We start from the raw sequence: 18,617 nt of genomic DNA, 5'->3' as shown, positions 1-18,617 counted from the left end.
GATGTCTGAGTAAAATGGCAATTACAAGTATCCCCAAAAGAGAACTTATGGAGCATTTGTTACAGTTGACTCCCTTCTGTTTGGAAGTCAGTGTTGCTGATTGAGCTTAAATATAGTCTGACACTCTCTCCTCTGTCCAGAAATATTAATTGATAAGGCCACACCTGAAGGGTGATTCCAACGGTATTAATTTGAGAGTATCACAATAAAATAAGATAAATGTAATCATTACTGAATTATAAAACAGTATGTAAATGCTAAATTCAGATAAATAAGGGTTCAATCTGTAAATTTAGGTTAGAAACTGTTTTTTAATGTAATTGGCCAAATTATTCTCATTACATCTCACGCTTTGGTCCAGTTTGCTCTTCTCAAGGGTTTGAGTTGTGGCAGATTTTTACCAATAGGGCATCCTTTAGACTGTAGTGTTTAAGTAAGTATCTGCCTCCACCTAGTGGCAAAGATTCACCACTGACAAGACTTATTGAAGTGACTAGCTGTTTCAAAATCAGATTCAGATCTTATTGTAAAAAAGTATAATTAACCACAAGTTATTTGTATTAGATGTAATAAAACAAATACAAAATAAGTATTCAGATATATTATATGTCACAAGTTAAAGTCCTACATTCAAATTTCTTTTTAAGTAGAATTATAGAGGTAGGAGAAAAAGTAAAAGTACTTGCTATGTGTTATTATATGTTCTGTATAACTTGATTACAATAAGTGATTCATTAAATGTAAGCAGCATATCAATGTTGAAACTCGACATAGTGGTGCTAATTTTCACAACTCTATATATTGGGTTGTTAAGTCAATAACAATGGATCATATCTTGAAAAGAGATCAGACGTTTTATGATCTGTGAAGTAACTTACTGTACCGTAATGTACAATAGCCCACTTCTCTCTGAAATGAAGTATAAAATAGCACAAAATGAAAATAGCCTATGTCAGTCACATAAGTAGCCTACCTATAAATTATATTTCTTGAGTAATGTAATTACTCTCCACCACGGTAACAGACTTATTAATACAACTTATGCACAACCGAATTTTCCGATAATTATGTTGAATCACAATGTTTCACAAATATTTAAAGACTGAAATTGAACTTTTAGCGAGACCCGATGCAAAGCTAACGCATTGCTGTCTATAAACTCGTAGGTAAATAAATGAATAAAATGAGTAAAACTCGAAAATGCACATTTTCACGATCAGGAGAGAGCAGTGAAACCATAGACGGTCAGTGAAACCTTGCTGGGGAAGTGACACCTCACGGAAGAATCAAGGCAGGGGCGCCAGATTTGTTCATTTTCCATGGAACAGTCAAACACAGGATACTGATCATCATACCATATATGAAGCACTATTCAAGTCTCTAACTCTAGTTATTTAAATTATTTTCAATTTTGAATTGTAAGTTAGTGAATTTTGGACTTGGAGAACAATGCATTTCATCATCTTTGTTTTGATCGTATAAACTTTTGTGGCATTATAAAGTGACAGGCCTATTTCATTAGAAATCAAATAAGTAATTACACAGCAAGAAGACATAGTGAAAAACATTATTTTCATATGTTGAAAAACAATCCGCCACATTAACATGTATTGTAGCTGAATGTGTTTTTAGTATGCTTTATGCTTGACATATGGAGGTAGAAGTAGCCTACTGATAGGAAACACAACTGGCAACTCCACAGTATGTTTGCTACCGCTGGCTCCCTGGAAAAAAGGGTCGTGTCTAGATGGTTACCCTAGATTTGCCATCGCGAGATTTGTACGCGTTGTTTCTTCATTGTGCGCGCTGTACAAAATAATTATTTGTTCTGATGTGACAACACTGTGGTTGAGGTCTGGTTGGGTTTAGGTGCAAAAACCACTTGGTGATGGTTAGGGAAAGATCATGGTTTGGGTTAAAATGACCACTCTCGCGAGATCTTTCGCGAATCTAGGGTTACCATGTAGACACGACCCTGGAAAGGAACAGAGCGCTTCTCACTTACCGTAGTTAGTTACCGTTGTTAGCAAATTAGTCTTTTGTCGCTGCTTGGCTGAGACCCGGTTAGTTAAATCAGCTGGTACTGATTTTATACTTAACATTGATCCAGAACAGTTGTCCTAATGTTGTGTCGCAGTTGACAACTGACTTTTATGGATTATAACCGGCGTTTACTGGACAACATGTCTGTTGCTTTGGCTAAGTTACGTTAGCGAACTGTAGGTAGCTACAAGCTAGCGTGAGCAACGTCTGTTACGTTTGCAGGAGAGCATTCTGACTTGGGAGGAAGGAAGGAAGGAAACTGATCAGTAGGATCACTGCGCACCGCAGCTAATGCAAAGCTAGCATTGTTTTTGGACTCCTGAATTCACCCTGTGACGCATTTAGGGAAGGTGACTATTTCTGCACCCTGTGCGACATTTAACACTATTTGGTTAATAAGATATGCAGTTAGTTGTCAAAGCTGTTAACAATAACAACAGTAGTCGTCTTAGGTAGCTGTAGAGCGGACGAGAGCTAGCACGCTAAACACAAACTTCTAAAGAAGTTGTGAAAGTCTGATGCAGCTATCTGAGTGACTTTGTTAACTTGAAAACCGGTGTTTCAAACGTCTCGTTGTCGGACCCTTTTTCACTCTGAGCGACAGGAGAAAACTCATGGCATCGGATGTGATTGAGAGTGAAGCGGTGCTGAAGGGTGTAAGTGATATGAATTTGAACAATAGCAGCCCAGATTTTGTCACACCCAGGCGGACTCATGAGGAGTTGGGAAACAGACATACGTCTAGTCCCTCGTCCTCTGGAGTGTCGGGAGAAGGTGATGAGGAGGAATTAGACGATTTACAAAATAGCACAGCTTCTACAGTGGAAAATGGCGAAGAGGCACTCCAGGAGAGTCTAACCAAAACAAGAGGTACGCCACAGGAAAGGACAACTCCAGACAATGAGCAGAAACAGCCGGGAGCAAGAAGCTCTACCCCAGTCAACCTTCCCCAGCCAAGCTCACCACCTGGACCCAGTGGAAGGTCTGTATATCCCCCTTTTTATTTTTGACAGTCTGACAGACCAGTGATTCTTTCTCAAGTAGAATTGCAAATACAAGTCCTTATTGCTATTGTTTGCTGTGTTCAGCTCCTCAAAAGAAACACAACTGTTTGACCCAGTTGTGAAAATTAAAGTTCCCCACACTGCCTTTCAAACATAATCTTTTATAGCCTGTGTTCAGCAAGTTTACAGATGTTTTTTTTTTCTAAATCAGTGATTAGCCTACAAACAAGCATTAATACCAAAAGAAGAGGACATATCCTTTTCAAACCTTTTGGCATTCCCCTATTTTAGCAAGCTAGACAGAGGCGGGTGTAAAATCTCTTTCCTGAGTATATAGTGGGTGGACACAATAACAGAATCAGTCAGATTTATTGCAAAGCAAGTTTTCACATGCAAGGAATTTGTCTTGGTGTAGTTGTGCACAAAAGTCAAAACATTGAAGGTAAGAGAAAAAACAAGTGTAACTACCACAAAAGACAGTTGGTGTAAATATATAGAAATTTTACACTGTGCTAGATGTGATGAGTTCACAGATGTGCAATATAAGATTATAGATTTCACATCAATATGACATGTAGTATCTAAGAGCGGGATAGAGTCCATGTCAGTGGGGTCCCGGGCCTTGTTGATGAGGCCAGCAAACTGTTCTTGTGGTTAGAGGTTTTGGTCAAGATAGACTGCAGCCTCTTGCCGGAGGGGAGTGTTCGGAAAAGTTTATGTCCGGAGCGGGAGGGGTCGGCCATGATCTTCCCTGCTCGCCTCAGTGTCCTGGAGGCGTGCAGGTCCTGGAGGGACGGCAGGTTGCAGGTCACCCTCTCAGCAGAGCGAATAATATGCTGCAGTCTGCCCTTGTCCTTGGCAGTTGCAGCAGTGTACCAGATAGTGATGGAGGAGGTGAGGATGGACTCAATGATGGAGGTGTTGAAATGCACCATCATTGGCTTTGGCAGGTTGAACTTCTTCAGCTGTTGCAGGAAGCACATATTCTGCTGTGCCTTCTTGGTGAGGGAGCTGATGTTCTGCTCCCACTTGAGGTCCTGGGTGATGATGGTTCCCAGGAAGCAGAGGGACTCCACTGTGTCGAGTGGGGTGATCAATGGGAGTGGGTGGGGCTGGATTCTCTCTGTTATTTTGTCTATCTGCGGACAAAACATAATCAAACAAAATCATATTACATTATGATGCCATCCAGTATAACGTCAAAAACTACCAGTGTTCAATCAACAACTTTCTGGTGCAGTCTAGCTACTTCGGTCCTGGTATTGTGCATGCTTAATCACTGTCACACTGTCATACTGAGACACTTGGAACAGAATAGAGCCATTGTTTATGTTATTAGTAACGCCTGTGCTTTTTCTTCCATTATTAGTCAAAATGTCCGCTGTGGAAAATGCTATATATTATATTGTACTCTATCGTACGGGTGTTCCTGTCATTGTCTCCAGCCCTTGTAGGCAGTAAGCAACATCTGTGGACAGCTGAGCAACATTACATACACACAGCATCAGAGCATCACTTGGCTGACCTTTGACAGACTTATTAAGAAGAGGTGTAGCAAACGAGTGGACCAGTTATGACCAATATAATTGGAAATCGATATATGAAAATAGTTACACCTGGACAACTGCAGTGGGCGAATTTTTATTTAGGCTAACCTTAAAGAGATGACATTTCAATATATTGTCATTTCTGGGAAATGCTCACATCGCTGTGGTGTGCCTTTGCCCATTTAATCATCATGTACAAGAACCAGCAGTTTTACTGACAGAAGAAACATATATTTCAACTTAGAGAGTGCTTCTCTATCTGACGGAGACAGGTCTGCTTATGCTGTGCCAGGCAAATTGGAGACTTTCTTGCTGTGGGTACAAACCAGCTTGCACTGCATTGCTGTAAAGGAACTAAATATGAGCCGTATATGGTACCCCGTCCTTTTCATCATTAAGATGTGAGAAATGTTTTTATGCAGGTATTTTGAGCAAGAAGCAGATATCATGTAACAAAGATATCAACCTTAAAAACATTCTCTGTAAAGACTGATATTAGAAAAAAATACTATTAGTTAAAGATTTTGGTCAACCGATCCGATCTTGTTTTGACGTTTCTTTAAACGGGTTTGTGGCTTGTCTTGAAGGAAGTCTTGCCCTAGAATTGCCTGCATGGTCAGAATCAATAGCCTTAAACCATCTACCATTGATCTGCAGCTTAATTCAGCTCACCACTAAGTGCATTATTATTATTATTATCTTTTCCATTTGACTCTCTAATGCTGATTCCATCTACAATGTTTCTAGGTCTTCATTGCATTTTCAGGAAACCACATTCCTGTAGCACTTCTACCTCTCTGAGTTGGATTGCAAATATAATGTGGGGATTAGCACTATACATAAGCAAGCAGCTAAACTGTTGTGTACCAAATGCCCAGAATGTTTTTGTGTCTGGGAGCCAAAATGCAGTTGTGTATGTGATTAATGCATCAAAGGGAGCTCTGTACACGAAAGATACAGATACCATGATCTGCATTAGCCAGTAGCCTTATGGTTTATAAACTAAGCCCTTAACACAAGCTTGTAAGCTTTTCAAGAAGCCAGTGATCTGATTATGTGGCCATTTGCAAGCTGAAACTGCTAAGTAGATTCTCAATGCACATGCAGGACTTTGAATTATGTATTAATTAACTCTGCCGCACACTGCATCTGTCTATTACTAATTAGTGTAAGGAAAGTGCCATTGTTGTTCCCTTCTCATATTTAAGTAGTTTACTTGCTGAAGAAAGGCAATAAGTCCATGTCACCTTTGAGCATTGCTGTGTTTGATAGTTAAGAACTACATACTGCGTCATATAAATAGAAATAAACAGGGTTTTCTCTGACACAGTGTGATGCTGAGGTGATGCGTAACAGGCGGGGTTCACCATGGCACATTAAAAGCTCTTTATTATACAGTATGTATTGGAGGTTTGAGGTTCACCCTAAAAGCGCTAAAGGCCTTTTCCACAGATTTGCTAAGGTGTTTGAAAAATGTCTTTCACACTTTTTATAGTATGTCCAGCTGTGAAGTTGAAATTAAAATTTAATGTTGTAAATAGTGTGTGAATACAAAAAGTTACATGCAACATGTTTCATCTCATGTTGCATTTTGTCATCTGATATTGTGGCTTGTAAACAAAATCTCATCTAATACAAACTGCAAAGTGGGGAATAAGCTATATTCATGTTGGGTGTTACCGAGAAGGTTGTCATTCAACATATTAGCCAGTTCAAACCAAGTATTTGACAATACGTCACACACAATCTCATATCAACAGCTCTTCAAACAGATTAGCCAGTTATACAAATATGTATGTTGATAAAAAATACACATAATCAGGTCAAAGTGTTGAATCAGTTTATGATAATAAGCTCTTAGGACCGCCAACCCTAAAATATTAGAAACCTAGGGAAACAAAAAGTTATTACATCGAATTTTAAATGTTGATCTACAAACTTAAAGAGGTTCAGTGAGACTGTTAGTGGAAGCTGCTTTTTGCCTATCAGAAGAAAGATGTTATCAAGCTTACATGTCAGTATGTAAATGATGTGGTCGGACAGTTTTTTGTTTGTGCAACCATTTCCTTTGACTACTTACAAACGAAATCAACTTTTTCTTAAAGAACCTTAATTTTAGATCCCCACTCTTAATTGTACACTCTGTAATCATGTGCATTTTTTGCCGTAAGGCAAGGCAAGTTTATTTATATAGCACCATTCAGACAAAAAGCAATTGAAAGTGCTTTACAGGGGGTTTTATAGAAATACATTGAAAATAAGACATTAAGAAGAATTAAAATTACATTTAAAAGACAATAAAACACTAAAGCAAAACAAAGCAGATAAATAAAGATTAAAAAGAAGTCACATATTTAATTTATTGGAAAGCTGCAGTAAACAATAATGTTTCAAGCCCTAATTTAAATGAGCTGACAGTTTGTGCAGACCTCAGGTATTCAGGAAGCTTGTTCCACAGGTGGGGAGCTGTTTTGATCCAGGGAACACTGAGTTCAAACCTGTCCCAGATGACCTGAGGGGTCTGGATGCTTCGTATTGTACAAGTAAATCAGAGATGTGTTTAGGCCCAAGACCATTTAGTGCTTTATAGACAAGTAATAGGATTTTAAAATCTAACTTTTGACACACAGGAAGCCAGTGTAGTGATTTAAGGACCGGTGCAATGTGCTCCACTTTCTTGGTGTTAGTGAAGACTCTGGCAGCAGCATTCTGGATGAGCTGCAGCTGTCTGATTGATTTTTTTTTTTTGCTAAGACCTGTGAAGAGACCATTACAATAGTCTAGCCTGCTGAAAACAAATGCATGAACACGTTTTTCTGTATCTTGTTTAGACAGAAATCCTTTCGTTCTTGCTATGTGTCAAAGGTGATAGTTGGCTGATTCTGTAATTGCCTTTATGCGGCTGTTGAAATTCAGGTCCAAGACTACATCAAGATTTCTGGCTTGATTTGTAGATTTTAGTGTCATGGAGTCAATGTGAGCATTGACTTTTAATCTTTCATCTTTTGGGGCCAAAAACAATTATTTCAGTTGCAGTTCAGTTGTAGAAAATTCTGGCATTAAGTACTTTCCACTTTCCCATGGCTTTTATCTTTTAGTATTTCATCTCCGTCCCTGTTCAAGTCCAGTAATTTTGTAGAGGTTTTAGTCACTGACGTGTTAACCCGAGAACAAAAATTGCTATTGACTCTTGGCAGATCAATAGAACTTCAACATTTCCCCCATAATCCTCTGAGGATTGTACAAGTCACAAGCAACTGTTGACAGTTAAGCAATTATGTGTTTAGATTTTGTTGGTCACGTAATTTCTACTAGCCCTTCTCTGAAACTCAATATATTTATCACACAAGAGGGCCTTTTAGCAATCAGACATCCTTAAACAGAAAAGATAGCATAACCCTTTTTTTTGTTGTTTTTGTTCCTAGCCTGGAGCGCCAAGAATCCGTCGCCACAACAGAAGCCCGCCTAAGGATGGAGGGAGTTGAGCTTAAGGAAGAGTGGCAGGATGAGGACTTTCCACGGTAATGTGTCTATCACTCATAATGTTGTAAATCATGTGTTTGGGTTGTGAAGGTCACGTGAACAGTAGAACTAATGAAGGCATGATCACTGTTTGATTATTAGGCCTCTACCTGAGGAAGAGGAGCTTGACGATGAGCTATTTGCTGGAACCTCTGAAGAAGGGGACCCTGGTAAGGAAAACAAATAAGTATACATTGCTACAGCGACCCAGGAGAGCATTAAAGGATAGGTTCAGAGTTTTTAAAGCATATCTAAAAAACATACTTGCATACCCATTCCCATATCGGTTGTTGTGATAAGGCATACTTTTCTGGTGCAACTTCAATTAAAGAGAAGAGGGACAATATTCATTCTTGTTAACATACTATGAGGCTTTCTTTAGGAACATTATAGTCTTTTTTTGTACAAAATTATCTCAAGTGTTGCTGTGCTGAGTTGCAGTGGAGGGATATAACACAAATTTTGTATTAAAGAGACAATTTGGAAAATGTCCACTTGATTTGTGCGACTTTAGACTGATGAAGCCTTTGGGGCTGTTCAGATGTTGTGTCTAAAAACATGTACAAAATGCCAGCCGTGTGGCTTTCATTCTTTTATCCAAGGTGCTTGGGAGGTTGCGCCACTGTTGCGCCTGCCGTTACTGAGCAACCAAAACTGCTTGTATCTTTTTGGTTTTCTAACAGTGGTTGGCATCCAGCGTTGGTTGACCTTCCAACTGGATGTTGTGACACACTTGGATGGAAAGGATGAATCAAGTCCTGTGGAGCTGATTGGTTAATTCTTGTCACATGACCTGTTGTTTTCTTGCTGCATTCAAAAAAGTTGAGATTTTTCCATCTCAGTGTGCTGTGGACACGCAACGGGTGCGCCACAACGAATGCGTGCCGCAACGGCGACGCTTTCGATTTGTGTATGCAAAAAATGCAACATCTGAATGGCCCCTTATATTGGCTTCAGCGGATCTTCAGAAAACAAGCATTGTTGATTTTGTGCTGCATCGCCAACATTAGAGTTGCACTAGGAAGGAATATCCTCACAACATGTGAGTAATTTTTTAGGATAGACTTGAAAGAAATCTGAACTTATTCTTAAACTGGTCTTACAAACAGTATTACTCTACAACTACTGATGACTTGTCATCTACCCTAGACTATGCAATGAACCACGGCAAGAGGGCGAAGAAAAAGCTTGCAGCTCCAGACATCAGTCTTACACTCGACCGCAGTGAAGGTTCTCTTCTCTCTGATGAGCTGGATGAAAGTACAGAGCTGGATCTAGATGACATAGACACACCTTCAGACAACAGCAATGAGTTTGAATGGGAAGGTAAGGAAGTTTTATAATGTGATGAAATGAATAGTTTCTAGTTTAATAGTTTAATAGTTTTAGTACTTGGATAGTGTCTTTCAAGGCTGTTTGTTCCAGTTATGTTAATACAGAAGATTAAAATGTTTTAGGTTGACTTAATGTGATGAGAGGTGCATTTTATACTTAAAATATGGATGTAGGTGAAATCCACAGTGCTGTGATTTGTCTATGAAAAGACATAACGCAGGAGCAAGTGTGTTGTCAGACCAGTCTTTTATGTCCTGGTTCTTGGATCGTTTGGCATATTCCTTCCTTGATTTTACAGGTTTGGGTAAGCAGTCAACTCTCTGAAGTGTAGTTAAAATATGCTTTGTTGTGTTTGTGTTTCCACACTGCTGCCTTCCTCTTTTTCACTAAGAAGAATTGTTTCCATTCTCTGCCTGGAAACAGGCCGCAGGCCAGCAACAGGTTTCTCTCTACCTTGTGGTAAGGTCTCGTGGACAGCCCCCCCGATGTTTTTTCTGCCAACCACTGGTCAATCAACCCCTATTGTCCAGATTATTTTCTGTCTTCAGTTGTTTTAACAAATCATGGGGCGTTTCATTTTTCATACCCTTTTCATTTTCATGTTTCTGTGCATGTCATTTTTCCTTTTCCTGAAAATTTCCTGTTTGAGGAAACAATCAGTTGCAAATTTTCTGTTAAGATGTGGTTAATCCATGCAATATTCCTGCAATTAACAAATATTATATTATAGCCATTTTAACTTTTGTGCAGTTTGGTTATTAGATTTTATAAGATATCACACAAGATACAAGATAACAAGAAATGACAATAATTTTAAAAAAAAGTGCCTAATGAACTCAGTTGCAACATTAACATGTGCCACTTAACAGAACAACTAAGATCCACATTACATGACTTTTTTTAAAAATAAAAAATAATCATTCATTTCATAGTAAATGATGAACATATGACCTGTTATTTGTATATCTAAGTATGTATGTGTGAATCATATGTTGCTACAAACAGAAATATATCAGTTTGTTTCATTTGGTACATTTGCTATATTTAAGGAAACATGTTCTCACCAAAAGATCTTCATAAAAGTGTGTTGATGTGATCTGATTTAATTACACTATTTACTTGTTTGTAATCCTGCTTGTTGCATGCTTGATATTTTCCAAAGACACATTATCATTTGAACATTTTGTATAATACTTGCAGGATGTGCAGAATTCTGCATTTTGCACATCCTGTAGCTCTGTATCTTACAAAAGATTCACCTAAAAATGTGGTCACATTAGCCTTCTGTCCAACGAAACTGCCCCTCACTCAGCAAATTGTAAACAGTCTGTAGTGGAAACAGGGTGATGGCAAACATTAGAGTAATGACTTCTCCATTTCCTGCCACCCCGCAATTTGCTGAAGATTGCATTGAAAAATTAAATGTTCATCAATTGAAACGAATGTGAGTCGGAGCGAATATAAGTTGGGTGGAAGTGTAATGAATGTGACCGCACCTTAAATCTTCACAGTTTGTCCTCAGGTAATTGAGAGGCAATTCTTCCATATGAATGGTTGTTTGCTTTTTCAGCACATTTATTTGTATGAGAGTTACACCATGACATGACTGGCTCATCCAGTAAATTACAACAGTCACCTTTCTATATGGTTGCAAGATATTTGTAGCAAAGAAAAATGCTTAACCTGAGTGAAAGAGGAATACGAATCAGAGAAGGCATGCAATCCAAATGGAAAAGATAGAAATTAAATGTATGAAAATGTCGACTGATTAAAATGCATGCGATTAAAAAGTTCAGTAATTAATTTTTTAAATGATTTGATCAAAATAGATGTGATTTGATAAAAACCTGGAACCACTCACATGCAAGGGGGTGCAGTAACCACGCTGTAAGTTGAAAATGCCTTTTCTCCTTTTTTAGATGATCTCCCAAAGCCAAAAACCACAGAACTACTACAGAAGGGCGTGGAGTCCGTTCAGGAATACTCCGCCTCAGAGGAGAGGGATGAGGGTCGGCGCTGGAGGGTGTTTCGTATCGGAGACCAGGAACACAGAGTGGACATGAAGGCCATCGAACCTTATAAGCGAGTCATCAGCCACGGAGGTCAGTGGCAATACATGTTTATGTTTTAATCGAAGTCAAATGTCATTGTAAATAAATGGAAATAGTGTCTTGATACTGAAACATCATTTTTTTAACGTTTGATTATTCACTGCAGGTTACTATGGAGACGGTTTGAATGCCATCATTGTGTTTGCTGTGTGCTTTATGCCTGAGAGCAATCAACCAAATTACAGATACATCATGGACAATTTATTCAAGTGAGTGTTTATTTGAATTCTTTTGGCCTTGTGAGCAAACATTTCAGAGCCGTCGCTAACGGGATTTTCCCCCGTCTCAGGTATGTCATCGGCACACTGGAGCTTTTGGTCGCTGAGAACTATATGATTGTGTATTTGAATGGAGCGACGTCTCGGAAAAAGATGCCAACCGTCGGCTGGCTCAGGAAGTGTTATCAGCAGATTGATAGGAGGTGAGTCTGAGTGGTTTTTACAACAGCTACAATAGAGGCACACCCCATAATATGAACCCAATCCGAAGACTGTAGGTCAATTTCCAACAGTATCGTTATCAGGGATGCGTAATAAAATGGTTGACAACTCCTCTCACTCCTTGTTTACAGATTAAGGAAGAACTTGAAGTCTTTGATAATTGTCCATCCCTCCTGGTTTATTCGCACCCTGCTGGCACTCACAAAACCTTTCATAAGGTAACTTTAATGTTGAGAAAAGTTCATTAGAATAGTAAACTACTGATCTGCTTGGGTATGTTTTTAGATTCTAACATTTTGTGCTTCTTTTCACAGCTCAAAATTTAGTCAGAAAATCAAGTATGTGTACAGCTTGACAGACCTTGCAGAACTGGTTCCAATGGAGTATGTGTCCATACCAGAATGTATCAAACAGTAAGTGTGCTCAACTCAAACACACCTGCACTTTTCAAGCTCTTTTTAAACAAGAAATAGTTGTAAGTTAATAAGGCTGTAAAGACATTTTTGGGAGTTGGTTCTCTGATCAAATTTACAGTCCTGTGATGAAAATGGTGCCCAAGAACAGAAATACTTGTTTTCTTTCCATATGAGGTGACTCTGGTGATGGCTAATTTTACAAGACATCCCCTCCAGACATGTTTGAAGACAAAAATACTTTGAATCATAATTTGTGTCTGATATTACTTTGTTAAAAATCAAATTAAAATGACACCTTCTCCTTCTCGGAATCTCTGAATTTGCAAATATCGGTTATTTCAAACCTCTATACAAACATCTGTACACAAGATGTGTCCTACTTCACTACATGGTCCGTTCTCAGTGTATGTGTGCCAGAGGCTTCAAGCTTCCACATCACACTTATGTAAGTCGCATACTGGACCACGATTGGCTGGTGATGTCACAAAATCCTGGTGGTACGTACTTGTGTTAAACTGAGATTTGAGGTGAGCGCAGAGAAACTTCTCTCCTTCAGCAGGTGAATGTGAAAACATCCCAGTCAAAGAACAAGAAGAAAAATTCTCTGGAGTTTGACTTAAAAAAAAATAAATACATGGTTGCTCACCTGAATTGGTAAATAAATAAAATATGACCACATGAGTTTAGGTCACCTTCCATTTCTTCCCTTTTGCAGATTTCATCCAGTCCTCACCAAACAGCAGGCAAAACAATCTGTGATTTGCCTGCTGTTTTCCTCTACTCGGCTGCCTATTTGGCATAAACTGTAACGCTTTACAGTTTTGTGCAGATACACTATCAGCTCAACTGATGCTGCAAAATGTGATTTCCTTTTGTCTGTAGGTGGTGCTATAGCCATTTTCTGTTTTTCCTGTGTGACCAGTGTAGACAACATGTCAGTGGTTGTGAGTCTGACTCATTTTGCATTAGTTTATCTCCTTAAAAAGCCCTCATATTCCCAGGCAGGTTTTAAATATCTTCCAAAATCACGTATGATTGTCTGACATATTATGATGGAGAAGAGATCCAGTGTAGACTACAAATATTTAAACACTGTCAATTGTAAAATAATACATTTAGAGGATAGTGTAGCCTTGGTGGTATGCACTAAGTTCTTTAAGTGTCAACATTACTGAAAAGAATACAATCCGAGTGCATGCTCAGAAATCGCTCATGCTGTATTCTTCTTTGATATGGCTTAACCGGATCCTGTATTCTCGAACAGACTTCAGCACAAATACTTATCTTTATAAAAATGTTGTTGCTCTTTTGGATGTTTGGTTGCTGTTGGCTGTGTGTATTTCTCCTTTCCTTAACTCCGTTTCCCTGCCCCCTCTTAAGGTTTGACGACGAAAAAAATAGGAAAAGCCGTAAAAGGTATATGCACTTTCACCCAGGGTCAGTCTCAGCTCACTTTTTTTTTTTTTTTTTTTTTTTTTGCTTTTCACAAAACTAACAAAGAAATGATCCGTTGGCTTCAGAAATGCACCAATACACCTCATTCTGTCCCACTTTTTTTTTTTTTTTAATTGATTGGATGATCTATTGTTACCTTCTGGCTAAAATCAACAACTTTCTTCCCCGATGTCCCACATTTTCAACTGATTTAGGACGTCCCTGATAAGCAGGCTGATGAGCTGTTTGATTGGTTTCTAAAAATAGGTGGTTTGGTGATGTTTAACCAATTTAATCCCATTTCTGAGCCAATTCAGTTAATCTCATAGCTAATTCATGTAAAATTTGTTTTCTATTACCTCAAAACTATATCAGCTATTTGTATGTGGTTTAAAACATACCAGATGCTCTTATAGCTTTGTGATTTATTATATTTATTTTTAGTTTCTTCACCGTGATGCTGGTTGTCAAAGAATTAATTTCTGTTAAGAGCTGATTAGAATAGTTATGGGAAAAGTCATTTAATTGCTACTTGTTGATGTGAAAGTGGGGGCATCAAGTAGCATTTACTCCAATGTGTCTTTTTTTAAAAACAGGTTTAGAATGGGGATTGTTTAATATTTGGTAAGTTTGTTCATGTTTTGACCTGAACTGGGTGGAACAAAAAGGAAGTAACTGGACTTAGTCACTTTGGTGTGTGGTTGCACTGTAACCATGTCCTCACATGGTTCCCCACCGGCATGTCCACACACACACACACTCACAGCTCTTTGCATGACTCACTGCATATTTAACTGCCTGCTGATGTTCAGTCATCGCCACAAACCTTTGTCGGCTTTTGTCATGCACACAGAAATGTTCTGCTCATTACAGATAAGTAGTGAGTGTTAAGTTGCTGAGGTTATTCATTTAATTTGCAGATAAGGCGTGGGATGTTTAAACACTGGAAAATTACAGTAACCATGTTATTTTAGAGGGCACATGAGGCTGTAGAGGAGACTAGTATTATTAATAGTATTATTGTGTGTTCTCTTAAGATATGAAACCCTGCCACAGTAAGTTGTACTTCTTTTATTAGATAAATGAGATTTTAAGTTGACTTGCATACTTGCAAGACAAATGCAGCTGTGCTCTACAACCTAAAACATTACCATGGAGTTAAAGCAACATCTGTCTGACAACAAACAACAACAAAATTGAACAGTTTAAACAGTACTTGATTGTTTACAGGTATGCAAAAAATGCAAAAATTGCACATATTGTATATATAAACTTAATTAGCATGGAGTCTACCGCTATTTGCAGTGTCCTGCTGATAACAAAGGCAATCTATGCACTTGCATGGATTTTGGTCATTGGAAATTTTGTTCCAAGTTAGTGCATTTGTCTTACAACAACTGATGTTGACTGATGTGTATTATTGTGTGTATGTTTGTAGTAACTAGAGCATGAAGCATATTTTAGTTGTTTAAGGTAGAAATGATAGACAGACCAAATTAGACATTTATTCTGTGAGAAAAGGTCTGGTACATTTAAAAAAAAAAAAAAAAAAAAAAGATCCTGTACGGTGCACTTTGGTAAATACTCTTTCCCTTTGCAGTGGTGTAAAGGTTATGATCACATTCCAGGATGAGATCATATGAAAAGTGTGTTTGTGGGCAGTGTAGTCGCCTGTTATTACTCTGATTATTAGTTAGCCTTGTTAGACGCGATGCCACCGCAGTCACACAGGCGTCTGATGACTGTTGAATTTGTCTGCGCAGAATCGACCAGGACATGCACGGCAAAGTGGAGATCGCAGCTGCTGCTGTTCCAGAGTGACCCTGCTGGCAATGCAAGATCTGGAGGAAGAGAGCGATGAGGAATGTTCAGAACCACAGCCACTCTTGTGTTTATGTTCTGGGCCACATGACTGGAGACTCTTAGTATCAGGAAAGTGCCCTTTTGAAACTATGCTGCCTGTTACATTGTGGAACATCTTGCTGTATTACTGTGTCAAGCAGCTTGATCTTCAGCCTTTTTCCACATGCTGTCTGAAACCTTTTTAATCCTTTTTATTTACTGCCGGTATATCATGTCAAATTTAGCTTATGGTTGTTTCCTAGTTACTGTTGTATCTACACTTTATTTAAGGCACTCTGTTAAAATGGTTGATGCATGTTCTGCTTTAATACATTTAAATATATATTTATATTCAAAAGGTGACAAAGGAGAGAAATTAATATATTTTTATGGTTGCTCTGATTTTAAACTACATTTCAGGTCTCTGACCCACTGAGTGGCATTTCATAGAACAAGTTTTGACCGCACCTTTTTCACTGTTCACTGCTGACGTCTGTTAGAATCCTGCCTGGGGAAAATAAAGTTGTTGGGTCTTTTTTTTTTTTTTTTTTTTTTTTTTTTACCGCTCACTTGAACGTGCCCTCAGACTTGTGGAGGGACAACATTTCTGAGAGCAACAATCTGAAACAAATCTGTAGGTCTTAAGATAACATTATTTACTCCAAGTAAAGTCATGGATCCACATCATCGTTTTGTACTTTTTTTATTCCATATAGTTCCACTTTTGCAGTGGTAACAAGATAGAGATGATTATACAGCATCAGTAAATGCCTATGGCAATGTTGTGAGTATGTTAGAAAAGATTCAAATAATAATCACCAAGCTACTGAAGGTAATGTAGTGTGTGTAATGAGTTCCCACTAGATGGCACTACTAATACAGATTTCATTGAAATCATATGAAGGCACAGAAATTACATGACAATATCATTAAAATGGACAGAATATTATAAGAAATTACATGAGATCCATAGCAAAGTTTTCACAGTAACATTTAAATCCACATATTACATATTACATTCATATTACATGTGAAAATAACATTAACAGGCACATAATTAAGAAAGGACAAGATCTTAACTATTTTTGATAATAAATTAATATGGTTTCTGTAAAAGTGGTTCCTGTAATAAGTATGAAGTTTTGCCTTATCTCAAAAATTACATTTCAAATCTACATTTCAGGTCACTCAGAAAAAAGATTTTAATCTCAATGAGACTTTTACTTGGTTAAATAAATGATATATAAGCTTCACAAAATGTTGGAGTATTGTTCAATCAACTGTGGTTCATGGCCTAAAGCTTTGAAAAACAGAACTGACTCCATACACCTCAGGGCGATGTCATCAACCTCTGGATCAAACTTATTTGCAAAGAGGTGGTGTTGTCTCAGGAGCCACTTGAGGTCCCCAGCTCCGTACACACAAACTGCTCTTCTATAGATCCCAGTGCATGGATCGTACGGGGCTCCGTCTCTCATATCTCCTGCTAAATAGCTCCACTTCACCACACGAGCGATGGCTTGCATGTCTGATGTGTCGTACTTGACATTAGCAGGCATGGATCCAGGAACGGAGGGCATCCTCTGCAGAGTGGCCCACAAGTGCTCATCAGGGCTGTATGTGTCCTTCTCCCACTCCAGTAATTTCTGAACCTCTCTGTCCTGCAGCACATGTTTCACAAAGGCCCTTGTGACCACAAAGTAGGCATTTCCTGAGAACATGGGGCTCGTAATGGGAGGGGGGCTTTTCCTCACATTCGTCTGGACAACTTGGTTGGTGACATTGTAATGATAACGCCAACGGTTTTTCTTGTAGTCATTGGTGGCCTCAGATTCCATGCTGTTTCTTCCGTTGAGAGACTTCAGAGCCTGAACCATCTCCCTATTGGTTTTGATGGGGAAGTCAGTCCCACAGGTGTTGAGCAGGTACCTCCACTGGACGTGTGACCCCAACAGATCTTTCATGCAGTTGAGATCCGCCTGCACTCTTGACCATGAGGCATATACCACTCTTTCTAATCTACTGGCCACAAACACATTAGGTAAGCAGGAAACAATTGCCTCTACAGCCTTCTGAAATTCCTTAGTGGATTTCTGGTCCACATGCACACAGTAGATGTTCTGAGGAGTGTAAACAGCTCGTAGAAGGCGCTCAAACATCTCAATCTTCTCATGGATCACCATGGAGTAGGCAATGGGAAAGTCTCTCTCCTCCTCACTGAGAGGTGTTGTGATGAAACCTCTCTTTTCAATGTAAGCTTGACAGTCCTTTGTCACATTAAGATAGAACTCCTCAGATAACAAACTCTGTCTTTTCTTGGATGCCAGAAGCACTTGTAATTTGTCTTCCTTGCCCTGAATTTCACCAGAGATGATAGCCGAGCAGCCAGGCAGGTCAACATGGTATTGCACTGGTATTTTGATATCAGGCAGTGACTGTGACCTTTTAAAGTCAGTCTCAAAAAGAACAAAAGAAAGCAACATACCCAGGAGAACGAGAAACAGGGTCCTCAACAGCGACTTTGCAAAAGCCATTTCCTTAATTTTCTGAGCTTCAGTGTACAACAGAGGTGACCTTCAATGCAGATAACAGTTCAGCCAAATGAGGAGAGGCTGCATTGTATCATTTAATACAGCAATGACAATCGAATCAGCCCTGAGTAGGTGTGTCAAACTAAGGTGTGGAAGGAATTTCTTGACTATACGCAGTTCTTAAATAGGATGTAGCCTATTGACAGTCCTAGATTCTACATCAGTGCTGTATTTACTTAGTTTAAATGTCACCAACAGCTGAGGTTGAGCCTATAGAGAACATTTTCATATGACTGCAAAGGAAAACTGGATTTTCGTGTATGGTGCACATAATAACCTCCAATAATACATTTTCTACATTACCAGCAAATATTCTCAGGATAGCCACCATA

At 38.7% G+C, this 18,617-nt stretch overlaps 2 protein-coding genes across 4 annotated transcripts; one reads left to right on the top strand and one right to left on the bottom strand.

The window, feature by feature from the left end:
• The first annotated feature begins 1,877 nt into the window (after positions 1-1,877).
• Positions 1,878-16,231, top strand: bnip2 (BCL2 interacting protein 2). 3 transcript variants are annotated; one of them, XM_042410568.1, is made up of 12 exons: positions 1,879-3,025; positions 8,020-8,115; positions 8,219-8,286; positions 9,266-9,442; positions 11,371-11,553; positions 11,669-11,771; positions 11,852-11,983; positions 12,134-12,220; positions 12,317-12,415; positions 13,799-13,834; positions 14,449-14,476; positions 15,616-16,231. In XM_042410568.1, exons 1-11 carry the CDS (start codon positions 2,658-2,660, stop codon positions 14,468-14,470), a joined length of 1,371 nt encoding a protein of 456 aa, XP_042266502.1. In that variant the 5' UTR covers positions 1,879-2,657; the 3' UTR covers positions 14,471-14,476; positions 15,616-16,231. The 3 variants fall into 3 exon arrangements, with proteins under 3 accessions (XP_042266500.1, XP_042266502.1, XP_042266501.1); XM_042410566.1 differs by lacking the exon at positions 14,449-14,476 and having other exon boundaries at positions 1,878-3,025; XM_042410567.1 differs by lacking the exons at positions 13,799-13,834; positions 14,449-14,476 and having other exon boundaries at positions 1,882-3,025.
• On the bottom strand, positions 15,615-18,546 carry gcnt3 (glucosaminyl (N-acetyl) transferase 3, mucin type). The gene has a single exon (XM_042410569.1). It carries the CDS (start codon positions 18,226-18,228, stop codon positions 16,945-16,947), a length of 1,284 nt encoding a protein of 427 aa, XP_042266503.1. The 5' UTR covers positions 18,229-18,546; the 3' UTR covers positions 15,615-16,944.
• Between the last annotated feature and the right edge of the window lie 71 nt (positions 18,547-18,617).

Source organism: Thunnus maccoyii, chromosome 5 (assembly GCF_910596095.1).
Source record: "Thunnus maccoyii chromosome 5, fThuMac1.1, whole genome shotgun sequence".
Taxonomy (NCBI): Eukaryota; Metazoa; Chordata; class Actinopteri; order Scombriformes; family Scombridae; genus Thunnus; species Thunnus maccoyii.
Note: the sequence above shows the minus strand (reverse complement) of the source record. Positions and strands in the feature narration are given on the sequence as shown.